At 39.1% G+C, this 14,626-nt stretch overlaps 1 protein-coding gene across 2 annotated transcripts in view; it reads right to left on the bottom strand.

The window, feature by feature from the left end:
* Nucleotides 1-14,626, bottom strand: part of FAM118B (family with sequence similarity 118 member B) — a 49,231-nt gene that overhangs the window by 2,122 nt on the left and 32,483 nt on the right. For both annotated transcript variants that reach the window (XM_047070800.1, XM_047070801.1), the window contains exons 4-6: nucleotides 8,873-9,100; nucleotides 6,631-6,759; nucleotides 5,043-5,328 (exon numbers count right to left, since the gene is read on the bottom strand). In XM_047070800.1, coding sequence (XP_046926756.1) covers nucleotides 5,043-5,328; nucleotides 6,631-6,759; nucleotides 8,873-9,100 — 643 coding nt within the window. The remainder of the gene's footprint in view (nucleotides 1-5,042; nucleotides 5,329-6,630; nucleotides 6,760-8,872; nucleotides 9,101-14,626) is intronic.

Below are 14,626 nucleotides of genomic sequence, written 5' to 3'. Positions count from 1 at the left end.
GTAGAAGATGGCTAACACAGGGCAAAAATTAGGCAAACTAACATCCACACTGGAGTATAACAGAGTCATTAAAAATAGTGGTTATGAAAACTAGCCATGTGGGAAAATGTATGAGATGTACCACTGAATAAAAAATGTACCAAGACTATGTATACTTCATTTACAGCTATGAAAAAATCCACAGGGAAAATTGTTAATTGGAAATATACCAAAATAACTGCTTGTATTACAATAATGAATTATAAAAGAATTATTTTTTCCTTCCCCATTACTTGATTTTTCTGAAATAAATGTACTAGGTCCTACAGAATCATTTGAATTCAAGTAACTTTCACTATGCAAAATCAAGTACACAGCACAATGCCAGGAACATAGCAAATTTCAGTGTTAACAGCAAAAGACCTCTTATTAGGATGTATCTACAAAAACGCAAATCATAAGCAAGCATGGAAGATAAACTTGACTGGTCTCAAAATGAAATAATGTTTTTAACCTAAAACTACTCTGCTCGATTTCAAATCACAAACTCAAGCTGACCACTCGAATAAATATTCTCATACTGAGAATCCTTCATTTTTGGAAGTTCAGAATGCCCAACTGAGTGATAACTTTGGGGAAAGCCCCTTTGGGAGGAAGCCCATGTAGCTAACAGGATTTGTGCCACTCTACAACACTTCTAATGATGTTTGTCAAGAAAAGATTTTGTTTAACAGGAACAGCTGAACAGGGGGATTTTGTTATTGCTTTTAATTTTAGCATCATCCCTGGGTAGAAGGTCTCAAAATGCAGATCAAGAGAAATATGCAGAGCTTGGGTAGGTACCTCTTGTTTGATGACAATACAATATGCTCAGTGGAAAAGCCTACTGAAAAGTCCTAAGTGTGGGCCAACAACAGAAGAATCTGAAGCATGGCAGGACAGCAGAAAATGCATCCCTAAAGAAAGAATAGCAAATTGTTTTTCACAAGAGACAAACCCAAAGGTTTGTCTTTTGAAAGGATTTTCTAAAAACCATAAAAAATCCTACAAAAGAACACAGGCAGTAACCTCTTTGACATTGGTCGTAGCAATTTTCTTCTACATATGTCTCCTGAGGCAAGGGAAACAAAAGCAAAAATAAAATATTGGGACTACATCAAAATAAAAAGCTTCTGCACAACAAAAGAAACAATCCGCAAAACTAAAAGGCAACCTACTAAATGCAGGAGAAGATATCTGCAAATAACCTATCTGATAAAGGGTTAGTATCCAAAATATATAAAGAACTTATAAAACTCAACACACCCCAACCCCCCCCTGCCCCCCGCCAATAATCCAATTAAAAAACCAGCAGAAGGGGTGCCTGGGTGGCTCAGTCAGGTGAGCATCCGACTTCAGCTCAGGTCATGATCTCACAGTCCGCGAGTTCAAGCCCTGCATCAGGCTCTGTGCTGACAGCTCAGAGCCTGGAACTTGCTTCCAATTCTGTGTCTCCCTCTCTCTCTGCCCCTCCGCCACTCGCGCTCTTTCTCTCTCTCTCAAAAACTAAATAAACAAACAAATTAAAACAAAAAACAGGCAGAAGACATGAACAGACATTTCTCCAAAGAAGACCTATAGATGGCCAACAGATACATGAAAAGATGTTCACCATCACTTACCATCAGGGAAAAACAAATCAAAACTACAATGAGCTGTCACCTCACACCTGTAATATTGGCTAAAATCAACAACATAAGAAACAACTGGTGTTGGCGAGAATGTAGAGAAAAAGAACCCTTGTGCACTGTGGTAGGAATGCAAACTGGTACACACACTGTGGAAAACAGTATAGAGGGTCCTCAAAAAGTTAAAAATAGAACTACCCTATGACCCAGCAATCACACTATTGGATATTTACCCAAAGAATATAAAAACACTAATTCCAAGGGATACATGCACCTCTGTTTGTAGCAGGAGTATTTACAATAGCCAGGAAATGGAAACAGCTCAAGTGTCTATCATTTGATGAATGGATAAAGATGTGAGGGTGTGTGTGTGTGTGTGTGTGTGTGTGTGTGTGTGTGTGTGCCTCTGTTTGTAGCAGGAGTATTTACAATAGCCAGGAAATGGAAACAGCTCAAGTGTCTATCACTTGATGAATGGATAAAGATGTGAGGGGGTGTGTGTGTGTGTGTGTGTGTGTGTGTGTGTGTGTGTGTGTGTGTGTGTGTGTGTGTGTGTGTGTGTGTGTGTGTGTGTGTGTGTGTGTACTGGAATAGTACTCAGCCATAAAAAAGAATGAAATCTTGCCATTAGCAATGACATGCATGAAGCTGGAGAGTATAATGCTAAGCAAAATAAGTCAGAGAAAGGACAAATACCATAGGATCTCACCTGTGTAACTTAAGAAACAAAAAATGAACAAAGGAGGAAAAAAAAAGAGAGACAAATCACAAAACAGATTCTTAACTACAGAGAGCCAACTTAGAGTTACCAGAGGAAAGGTGGGTAAGGGAATGGGTAAACAGATGATGGGGATTAAGGAATGCATGTGTGGTGGTGAGCACCAGGTGATGTACGAAAGTGATGAATTGCTATATTGTACATGTGAAACTAATATAACTGGAATTAAAAAGGTTAAAAAAAAGGTTTTCTGGGAGCACTTGGTTGACTCAGTCTGTTAAGCATCCGACTCTTGGTTTCAGCACAGGTCATGATCTCACAGTTTGTGGGTTCAAGCCCCACATTGGGCTCTGTGCTGACAGTGTGGAGCCTGCTTGGGATTCTACCCCCCACCATCTCTCTGACCTTTCCCCGCTCTCTCTCTCTCAAAATAAGTAAACTTAAAAAAAAAAAAAAAAAAAAAAAAAAAGAGGGGGGACAGTTCTAAAGTCTTTGGGAAAAGGGTTGGTATCGTTTTTGGTGTTCAGTTATGGTGATGCCTTTTACAAATCTGGTTCCATCAAAGCATAGCCATTGATATCTAAGAGCTTGTGGAATTCTCATTATAGGAGAATTCCACTTGCAACAATGTGATTCAGAAAAGAAATCAGGGAATATCAGATTTAGGAAAATTCCTCTCTATATTAAATTACCTGTACTTTCTTAGGTCCCCTAAGATGCATTCAGATTGACAATGAAAATATATATTAACATACACTTTTCAGAATATATACTACATACAACAGCAAAGTGGGTTGTTTGTGGGATTTTTATTTTAGAGAGAGAGAGAGTGTACATGAGTGGGGAAGAGGGGCAGAAAGAGAGAATCTTCAGCAGGCTCCAGGCTCAGCAAGGAGCCCAAAGCAGAGCTTGATCCCATAACCCCGAGATCATGACCTGAGCTGAAATCAAGAGTCAGACACTTGACTGAGACTGAGCCACCCAGGCGCCCCACAACAGCAAAGTTTTAAAAAGCATTCTCCAATTTAGCTGATACCAAAAAGTTCTGCATTTTGTAGGGTACTGGGAGCTTGTCTGGAGCCATTAATAAACCAAACCTTTTATCCCCATTTAGCTTTGTCAGAACCTGGAGGCAGGGGTTCCTGGATTCTCTGTCCCTCTCTCTCTGCCCCGCTCCTGCACCTATGGGCCTGCGTGCTCACTCGCTCTCTCTCCCTCTAAAAATAAACTTAAAAAAAAAAAAAAGCTGGAGGTAAAATAACGAGTGGTACCACTAACCTCTGTATGTAATACCACCATAACAGTTTCCAAATAATATTTTAGGTGTTTTTTCTATTTGTAAAGATAATACATAATCACTGTTGGAAATGCTAACAGAAAAACACTAAAAAAGAAACACCTTAAATCCTAACCCAAAAAGAAACCAGTTAATTTAATAAACATCATTCCGGATATTTCTCAATACAGACACAAACAAAAATAGAATACATCTACAATTCTGTATGAATAGGACGGACCATGGCATTCTACAACCTGCTGTTCTTTATGCACAGTATTAGGTGTCTGATGTCTTTTTTGGGCAACAAAATTTTCCCTCTTATGGTTTGTGTTTCATCAATTAAAAAATGCTGATGTATTTGCAAATTCCATATTAACTGGAATATTTTAGGTTGCTTCCTTTTTTTATTTTTTTTGGCCATTATATTCAAAACTGATTACATTCGCGCACCTGTTATCTCTATGCAATTATGTAGTATAACTGTGCAATTGTCTAATTATCTCCTTAGAAGAAGTATGTAAGATAAATTGCATCAAGTGGGATTTCTAGGTCAAAAGTTTTTAAATTTTGAGCAATATTCCAAAACTTCCCCTTCAGAGAAGCTGTACTAATTTTACCTTCCCACCAACATGATGTGAATACATTTCTTTCCTCATTGCTGTAGCCAAAACTGAGTTATCTATCATTCTTTTTGATTTCGAAATCTAAATTTTATTATTTTACTTTTTTATTAAAAAACTTTTTTTTAATGTTTACTTGTGAGAGAGACAGAGGCAAAGCACGAATGGGGGAGGGGCAGAGAGAGAAGGACAGACAGAATCCCAAACAGGCTCCAGGCTCTGGGCTTACGATGCGGGGCTCGAACCCATAAACCATGAGATCATGTCACCTGAGGAAAGCAGACGCTTAATGGACTGAGCCACCCAGGTGCCCCTATTTTTTTTTTAAAGTTTATTTGAGAGAGACAGAGACAGCATGAGTTGGGGGAGGGACAGAGAGAAGGTAAGAATCCTAAGCAGGCTTTGCACTGCCAGCACAGCACAGAGCCAGAATGTGGGGCCTGAACTCATGAGACCATGAGGTCACGACCTGAGAGCCAAAACCAAGAGTCGGACACTTAACTGACTGAGCCATCTAGGCGCCCTGCAATCTAAATTTTAATTGCATCTCACTGACAATTAGGCTGATTTTTTTATTCTTCCCACTTCTATATTAAACTGCTTGACTATGTCTTGGTCCACTTTCCTAATATCCAAATGGCAGCTTAGTCTAACGCAAAGACTAACCATGATCTCCCTTCATAATATGGTTGGGATTATAGTCCTTGTGTTGGTAATGATTTTACTCATCACAAATACATAAAAGGAGCTGTTATTCTCAGTGTCAAAATACATCTTACCTGATCTACCCCTCGTGGAGATCTCACATGTCAGTCGCCTGAAATATTCTGGGAGATCAGCATATTCATTTCCATAGGAGATGACCTTAATTCCTTTGTCCAGCATGTTTTCTCGAAGCTTCTTGAACTCATCCACATCTCCTCTCCGAACCAGCATGAAATGTTCTAAGTCGGATTTATGCTTCACAGCCTCCAGAAAAAGGGCTTGGAAAGTGGTATCATCCACAGTCCAGCCACAGCCCAGGAAAAGAAATGACTTGTTCTCATACAGTTTCTGAATCTCTCTCTTGCAGGAAAAGAAGCGACATATTAAATGACACTGAAGACACACGCAAGGCATGTCAAAAACAAAGAAGTCAACAGGCTCATAACTACTACCTTTAGCAGCCTGTGATGATCACTCAATGAAAATTTAAGAAGGTTTATTCATTCCACAAAGGAGTCTGATCCTGTATATTCCTGTAAGTTGATGACTAGTCCAAAATTTTATCTTTACCTAGCATTCTACTACTCTCTATTCAGGCTTTCACTGGGTTGGCACTGGTCAAATGGCTATATAGTTTATTTGTCAGACCTATGTGCCCAGAGGCCATAAAGCAATGAGAAGTTTTCAATATATCTTACTCTTTCCATTTTCTGGATCATATTTTCTTTTTTTGCTTTACAAACTGAACCATGGATCACCAGAGAAGATCACTCCATCACCAGATTTGCTCAAAAAAAGCTAAGACACTTAGAACATCAATATGTGTGTATATGTACATATATGTATATATACGTACATATAAAAACATCAGAAATGATTTTGTTTATGGATCACTCAATGTCAATGATGGATGCAATTAAAACCAACGTCAGGGAAAGTACAGGTGGAAAAGAGTCCCTTATGCTTTTCCTGGTCTTTCTTTTGCTGCATCATGCAAAGATACTATCATCCAGCCCTGAAAACAGCCAGTATATACCAGTCTCAGAGTTGGAGAGTTGGGGGCCAGTGAATTCTCCCCACATATCCCTGGCCAGAGAGTGTTTCTGGTGTTCACACATACATATAAACAAGTCTAAAATTTGTGTCCCCAAAAAGCAATAAGCTTTTCCACAAAGCTTTTTTTATCACGCTACCTAATTTTTTTCAATTTTTGCACTGAGCAGTGTGAATAAGTGTGTTAATTCAATATAAGCCCATCCCTGTTCACACACAGTCTCTTAGAATGTATGTCCTAGGAGTGACTGGTCAGCAAAAAGGTACATAAATTGTTTTTGGCAGAGAGAGGGTTATTAATACTATAACAAACCAAAGGATGAAGAAGGGTAATAATGTATTCTTTGTATGCAAGGATGATGCCAATGACAGAGTGCCATCTGCTGGCTGTCAATCAGGAATAAAGTAAAACCCTATGGCTTGATACCTGAAGAGACGTTCCAAAATTCCTAAGATGGCCTGCACAACCACAAGCTAAGAAGCACAGAAAGAATGTCTGAACTTCCAGTTTTAACTCATAGGGAAAATGTCATCCCATGAAGACCAACAGTATATTTAGAGGTTTCCCAGGAAGGCCTTCTTGAGACCAGCAAGATCAGCACTACTCACCATAACTTCAGTGTTCCTGAGCACATTCTGATACCCTGCTGGGTGCAGGACAATGCCACTAGGATTGGTGTAGACTCCATGGATGTGTAAGACGCTCAGCTTCCGCTTCTCCTGAGCCCACTCTAGAACCTATATAACACAAATATAGCTCAACCAGGTCGGCAGGGCTGAGCACCTGCTTAAAGGTCCCCATGGGTAAGAGACTGTTTTGATGGATCAGGCTGCTGACATAACTCTTTATATCACAGGGCAAGAACGCAAAACCCAATGTGGCCTCAGTTTCCATTTGAGGTGTGGCTGTTAGGACTGATAGAAGCACGTCTGGCGATTTCTCTTTGAAAGTAGCCATCAAAAATTAGGTATTACTTGTCATCAGTTGCAGAAATGATAGGGCCCTTACCACTGGTGATATACATGACAGCTACAGATGACTGTTTCAGTAATGATCCCTAAGATATCAAGTCTCCTTGTATCCAGGCCCTGTGTAGTCCCTTTTCGCACTTACTCCAGGCTTGGCCACTGGCATGCTTCAGCCAACGTGGCGTTAGCAAACACAATGCATGCAGCAACTTGAAAAATGTTGGCGTGGGTCTCCTTTCTCTTTTGCTGCTTTTGGAACCCAAGCTACCATGTGAAGCAGCCTTGGCTAGCCAGCTAGAGATGTGTGGCCCAGCCACTGCCTGTACCACCAGACATGGAAACAAGGGCCACCTGACACCACCCAGCCTTAGTCTAGCCCCCGGATGACTGCAACCATGTGGGGAACCGGTAAAACCAGCAGGACTGCCAAACTGAGCCTCTAAGCCCAGCTCAGATCACTCATTCACATTATCATGTGAAAATAAAATGTTTGAAGCTCCAGCGTTTAGGGTGGTTTCTTGTGCAGCTGATAAGCAACACAAGAATCACTTCGGTCTCACCTGAGTTACCTAAAAGGTTACCAATGAAGAACAGTCACTTAGGGACAATGATAACAATAGCCACCTGGATGCCATGGTTCCATTTACTCAAGACCCTGAGAAAGCATAATTTTATTCTCTTAACATTCTAGAGAAATTAGGTATGGGTTAGGAAAAATAGTAAACAGGTGGAGAGATACTGAATCTGAATATCACTAGGCCCCATTCTGACTACCAGTCAATGGCTTTAACCACTAGACTTCAATATGGCCCTCGTGTGAACTAAAAATACAAAGCAAATCTTGAGGTTCCAAGATTTAAATGAGAAAGAAAATAGCAAGTCTGATACTAACCTTAACATTTGATTTCCTTTCAAAACCTGACTTCAAGGTCAGCAAAATCACAAGAAATCTCAAGAATGATATTGTAGCTACTTCTCTGGCAGAGACAGTGTACTGGGACAATGAATGCCAGTGGGTGAAACACTTTTCTATCCAAACTCTAGTTATTGGGCTCTAGGTTGGACACAAAGACAGGTTCCTTGGAAAACAAAGTGTAGAAGGAAAATTACAAAAATACAAAGCAGGGCACATGAAACCTGGTGGCATTTTACAACCTGGTTTTTTCTTTTTTTTTCTTCTTCTTCTTTGATCATGTCTCTGACATCTTTTTATGGCGATAAAAATATTTTCCCTTTCATGGCTTCACCGTATTTCATCAATTAGGTAAATGTTGGTGTATCTACAGAATCTCCTATTGGTGCTAGAGTTCAAATTACAAATTCAAGTGACCAGTCTAAGAAAAAAGCCTCATCTTATTAGTTGACCTAGATCAACATAATATCATGGTAAATGGCTTGGGTACAGTATGAACTATATTAATAATAATAAAAAAAGGCTCTCAAGGTTTCCACTGAACATTAACTTTAACCCAGCTATCACTTTGCTTGAAAGTTGCTCTCCAGACATCATAAAGTAGTTTTCATACATTTCCAATAATGTCATGAAGAATATATCCTAAGATATCTAAATCAGTATTACACTCACCTGATGTTCGTAAACATTAAAGAGATCTTACAGTTCTAATGACTTTTTATAACCTTGCTTTGAAATTTGGTGACACTGTCAAAACTCACAGAACTGAACACTTTTAAGGTCTGTGTATTTTACTTCATGTTGATTTTATCTCAAAAACCAAAAAAATAAAAATCCAACCAAAGACAAGAATCTTCCTTTCTACCTTGACATAAATACCAGTAAATGTATAATATACCAACTAGAAAATAGTTTTTCCGAAGACACAACCCATTAGCCCAAAGAAGAGACTAATCCTTTACTTTTTACCTTTTTCTCATCAGTAAGGTCAAGGGATTCGAGTTGTTTTCCCTGATCAGCTGCATACAGTTCCAGGAGATTATCAAAATTTGTAGTTAATACGAGGGCTCCATTTTCCATCAGGTGGAGAACTGACTGAAGGAGTTGTTTTCCAGAATCTTCCATCTTTGACTCCAAGTCATCAAATACTTCATATAAACAGTCTTTGAAAAATGTGGATCGAACATTACTAGTTCTCTGGGGAGGGATTTGAAAGAGAAAAATTAATTCTAGGTGTTTTGTTTTAATTTGTTTTAATTACAATTATACAGCAAATTTTTGAAGAGAACACTCTGTACTTAAAATAAGGATAAAATACTGTCTACCTCAAAGAGTTATAAGAAAAATAGGATGATACATGCCAAATGCTTAGCACAATGCCTAGCACATAAGTGATCGGTACTATTACATCATATGCAAAAAAAAGTTCTCTAAATAAGCATTTTCATAGATTAAAAGACAGCTCTAAAATGTGGTTTACTGTCTCTTTTTCTAATCCTGGGTGCTTTTTACAGATGCTTATAGATTTAAGAAAAACTGCTTACTTTTCTCTCTGCCTGTTTTTTTCCCCTAGTATAATTTAGGAATTCATTTACAGGTATGCTAGGAAAAATACTTAGGGTATAACAAAGGTTATCAAAATTATGCATTTTGCAACTATTAAAAATACCAAACACTAATGAATTCAAAAAAGACATCCTACTTCTTTACATATGGTTTATCTGAATAAGTGCTTTCCCAGGTTCATTCTGAATGTATGTAAATGTCAAGAACTAATGAGGAACTATAATACAAACCTCAGGTAGGAAGGTGGCTTTATTTTTTGTAATTTTTATTATTTTTTTCATTAAAAAAACTTTTTTTTAATGTTTATTATTTTTGAGAGAGAGAGAGAGAGAGAGAGAGAGAGAGACAAAAAACACGAGTGGGGGAGGGACAGAGAAAAAGGGAGACGGAATCCAAAGCAGGCTCCAGGCTCTGAGCTATCAGCACAGAGCCCAACGCTGGGCTAGAACCCACAAACTGTGAGATCATGACCTGAGCCGAAGTCAGATGCTTAACCAGATGCTTAACCGACTGAGCCACCTAGGCGCCCCAGGAAGGTGGCTTTATAACTTGAAAGACAAAGTGGCCCTGGGGCACAGGAATTTCAAATGGGAAGGTAACTATGTAATGTGCTACAACAAATGCCTGATCCCTATCTTGTTCCTGCAATACTATTTCAGTAGATAATATCAGAGCAAGAATTAGTTCATACAGGTGCCAATATTTCCCATTCAAACTCCAAGCAATTGCCATTAGCAGCTAGACAGGTAGATAATGAGCTCCTTCTGCTTTTCCTCAAAGTAGTCCCCCTACCTTCCTGGTTTCCTTTGTGTATCTTTCTAATAGCACAATGCTCAGAGAAAAATCCGTTTCCATGGAACCACATAAGCAGATTCATAAAATACACTTCCATGTGCCAAATTCTTTTCCTAATTTTTCCAGGTATTTTTAAAAACTATCCATTCTTTAAAAATTATACCTACCAAAAAATGGTAAATATTTAAACTGTAGAAAAACTGGAGCACAGGGATGAAACAGTACCTCTGTATTTGATGGTGAGACACCTTGAAGTTTATCTTGTCTATCAATCACTATTCCATGCTGTATCTACCACTAGACAGGCTTCTCATTCATCAGCGTGCTCAAAGATCCTCTTCTAGGGCTAACTAGATGCTATAGACCACATTTATGTGGCTAAGAATGTGGGTCATGTTTTTCAACTTGTCCATTTTCATTACATAATGGCATTAATAATTACATCACATACTAGCAACCCACAGACAACCAACTGGGGACTCTAACACTTTATCAGAATGAACGATCTGATCAGAAACTGTGAAGAACCTATAATCACACTTACCAAAAATATGATGCCCCTGTAATACCTACCAAAATTACAACCCAATTACCCTACAGTCTTGCAGTTCCATCTCGGGGAATATATCCCACAGATATACTTCAAACAAATGAAATGACATATACAAGATTATCACTGCTCTGTTATCTGTAGTAGTAAAAAACTGGAAACAAGCGAAGTATCCACATGTAGGAGACGGATATGGCCAAGAACCCATATAAAGGAAGCCGGTATGGAAAGATCTCCAGGATATACTGTTAAGTAAAACAAACAAGGTGCAGAACAGTACCTTTATTTTTTTTTTATTTTTATTTTTTATATTTTATTTAGTTTTTTTTTTTTTTTCCAATGTTTATTTATTTTTGGGACAGAGAGAGACAGAGCATGAACGGGGGAGGGGGCAGAGAGAGAGGGAGACACAGAATCGGAAACAGGCTCCAGGCTCCGAGCCATCAGCCCAGAGCCTGACGCGGGGCTCGAACTCACGGAGCGCGAGATCGTGACCTGGCTGAAGTCGGACGCTTAACCGACTACGCCACCCAGGCGCCCCAGAACAGTACCTTTAGAACGTAGCTGGGGTGCCTGAGTGGCTTAGTTGGTTAAGCACCCAACTTCGGCTCAGGTCATGATCTCATGGTTCGTGAGTATGAGCCCCCACATGAGGCTCTGTGCTGACAATGCAGAGCTTGCTTAGGATTCTCTTTCTCTCTCTCTCTCTCTGGCCCCCCTGTGTGCGTGCTCTCTCTCTCTCAAAATAAATAATCTTAAAACAAATCTATTAAAAAAATAAAAAAAGAATGTACCTGTTGACATGGGGGATGGAGGAGGTAGTGAGGTAAGAATATTTGCTTGTTTTACAAAGAGGAACACTGGAAGGATGCTCAAAAAGCTAGTAAGAGTGGTGACCTATGGGGGAGGGGTGAATGTGGGAAGAGGAGATAGACAAAGACATGGTGGGAGTGAAATGTCACAACATAATGTAAGCCTTTTTACATCATTTTGATTTCTGCAATGTGCATAATACCTACTCAAAAAAGCAAAATTAAGTTTCAAATGAAATAAAAACTATACTGATTTTAAAAACGTCCTTATTGTGCTTTATATCTTCATTTTGTACTCTGATTCATACAAAGTCATATAACAGTATATTCTAGAGCCAGTTAATCATTACGCACACAGATAAAAACACCTGAGTATACAATCAGGTAGGTAATCATGGGTATGGAATAGTTCCTTGCTTCTAAGGAAAGAAATACAAAAGGTTAAAGCCTGGGAATAAATGTTATAGGTCATTTATTTCAGCTATCTCTTAGTTCTATTCCTTTAAGTTATCACATCTTGCATATCAACACTGAGAGGAACGAGAGAGACTTCTGCAGCTGTACTGATTTCCTCAGACTTTAAAACGAACACTTCTCTCCCTGAAAGCATGTGACCCTAGAACTAAGTTTCCCACCAGCAGTCTAAGCAAAGACAAAGGAATGAAAACAAACAAGGAGGTTCCATGGTCCAAAGGAAATGCCAAACTCCCACACAATTTTAAGGACATGTTCTCATTCATTTAAAACAGTGAATTGAATCCAGTGCTACTTCATTTCCTTTTACCCTGTAACTCGCATCTTTCTGATACCAGATACAGTAAGAAACAAAATCCTGACTCTTTCCAACGAAGGTTATGACCATTTATAGTACATTTACTATGTGCCAAACACTTCATGTACATTATCTCACTTGTTCTTCACATGAGTTAAGTAGTATTAGCCCAGTTTCTACAGGTGCAAAAATAGATTGAGAAGTTCAGTGATTTTCCCAGGGTCCTAGTTCATTTAAATGCCAAGTCTGATTCTGAAACCCAAGTTCTCTGCATTGAATACACAATGTCACCGCCTTACAAAAAACTGGCCCAGTAGACAGGTCTATTAACTCTGCCATGTTACTGCTGTTAGAGTCTTTAAAAAAAGAAAGAAAAAAAAAAAGGACATTTTCAAAACATGTAAAAGTAAAAAGAACATAATGCCCCCTGTAGACCCATCATCCAGTTTCAACAATTACCACACATGGCCCATCTTATTTCATCTAAGCTCCCCTCTAACCACACCCCTGCCACCTTCTCCCCTTCGTGGAATTTCTTCTGAAGCGATTCCCAAACATCATTTCATGCAGATACTTCAACAGTTCCCTAAAAGATAAGGACTCCCCTTTACATATAAAACAAAACTGCAATACCACCTATCACACCTAAAAAAAAAAGCAGTAATACGAATTCCTTAATATCAAATACCTAGTGTTCAAATTTCCAAGTTTGTGTGTGTGTCTTTTTAAAATTTGGCTTTAAGTTTATTTATTTATTTTGAGAGAGAAAGCACGCATGAGTGAGGGAGGGGCAGAGAGAGGGGAACAGAGGATTCTAAAGCAGACTCTGTGCTGACAGCAGAGAGCCCAATGCGGGGGATCGAACTCAGGAACCATGAGATCATGATCTGAGCCGAAGTCGGGCACTTAACCGATTGAGCTTCCCAGGCGCCCCAGTGTATCTTTTTCTTAAAGCCTCTGGGTTGCCTGTTATTTTTTTCTTACATATCCTCTATTAAAGTGGTTTTCAAAATGTGGCCCATGGACCCCATGGATCTCTAAGATCCTTTAATGAGTCTGAAAAGTAAAATTATTTTCATAATAATATTAAGGTGATTTTTGTCTTTTAAACTGTGCTGATATTTGCACTGATGGTACAAAAGCAATGGTGGGTAAAACTGTTGGTGCCTTAGTGTGAATCCAGACAGTGGAACCAAGCTGTGCCAGTGATCACTGTATTCTTCACTACCAAAGACTTACAGTAAGAAAAAAACCTGTTTCCCTTAAGAATGCCCTTAACGAAACAGTAAAAATTACTAACTGTATTAAACCTTGCTCCTTGAGCACATGTCTGCTTAAGAGTCTGTGTGAAGAAACAGGAGCTCTGCACAGAGCACAGGTGCTGCAGACTGAAGTATGATGGCTGTCTCCAGGCAAAACACTTGTGTGGCTGAGCTGTAAACTCTGGCCACCTGTTCTCATCAAACGTTATTTTTACTTGAATGAATGACAGACACACTACAGTTATTCAGATTTGGGTTTTCTCAGGCAATGTTGCAAAAAAAAAGTGAGCCTGCCGTTTCGAGGAAAACAATGCAGCATTGCTGCCATGGCTGCCAATGACAAAAGTTGAGCTTTCAAGCAAAAACCAGAATTTTAGAAAACCTTATTCTGCCACCATGAGCTCGACTGCTTCCAGATACCTCTGTGAGGGATGAGTGGTGTCATTAATGGATGCAATTTTGTTGACTCTGTAGTGAAATGTGTCAGTATCTAGAAGATATATATAACTCAGCGAACCAATATTTTCCAAATGATAAATGCACAATATTGCAAAAGGGTGAAAGATGGGGGAAAGATTCATCCTAAATGCAAGATGGCGGGGCACCTGCGTGGCTCAGTCAGTTGAGTGTCTGACTTCGGCTCAGGTCATGATCTTGCGGTCACAGGTTTGAGCCCTGCATCTAGACTCTTTGCTGTCAGCGCAGAGCCCACTTTGGATCTTCTGTCGACCTCTTTCTCTGCCCTTCCCCCGCTCACATTCGTTCTCTCTCTCTCCCAAAAATAAACAATTAAAAAAAATAAATAAATGCAAGATGGATCACAGATTTTAATGCAACAAAATAGAAGAAGTTCAGATTCCATATTCCTATTAATATGGATTTGACTTCAGATTCCCTATTGCTATTAATCTTAAGGAAGGAAGCCACTACTTACCTAGTTTTTAGTGTAGTTGATACTACACTAAA

This window comes from Lynx rufus, unplaced genomic scaffold (genome assembly GCF_022079265.1).
Source record: "Lynx rufus isolate CCGP_SWC_20201006 ecotype Redwood Valley unplaced genomic scaffold, mLynRuf1.p SCAF_9, whole genome shotgun sequence".
Classification (NCBI taxonomy): domain Eukaryota; kingdom Metazoa; phylum Chordata; class Mammalia; order Carnivora; family Felidae; genus Lynx; species Lynx rufus.
The sequence above is the reverse complement of the archived record's forward strand: the minus strand, read 5'-3'. Positions and strand labels throughout refer to the sequence as shown.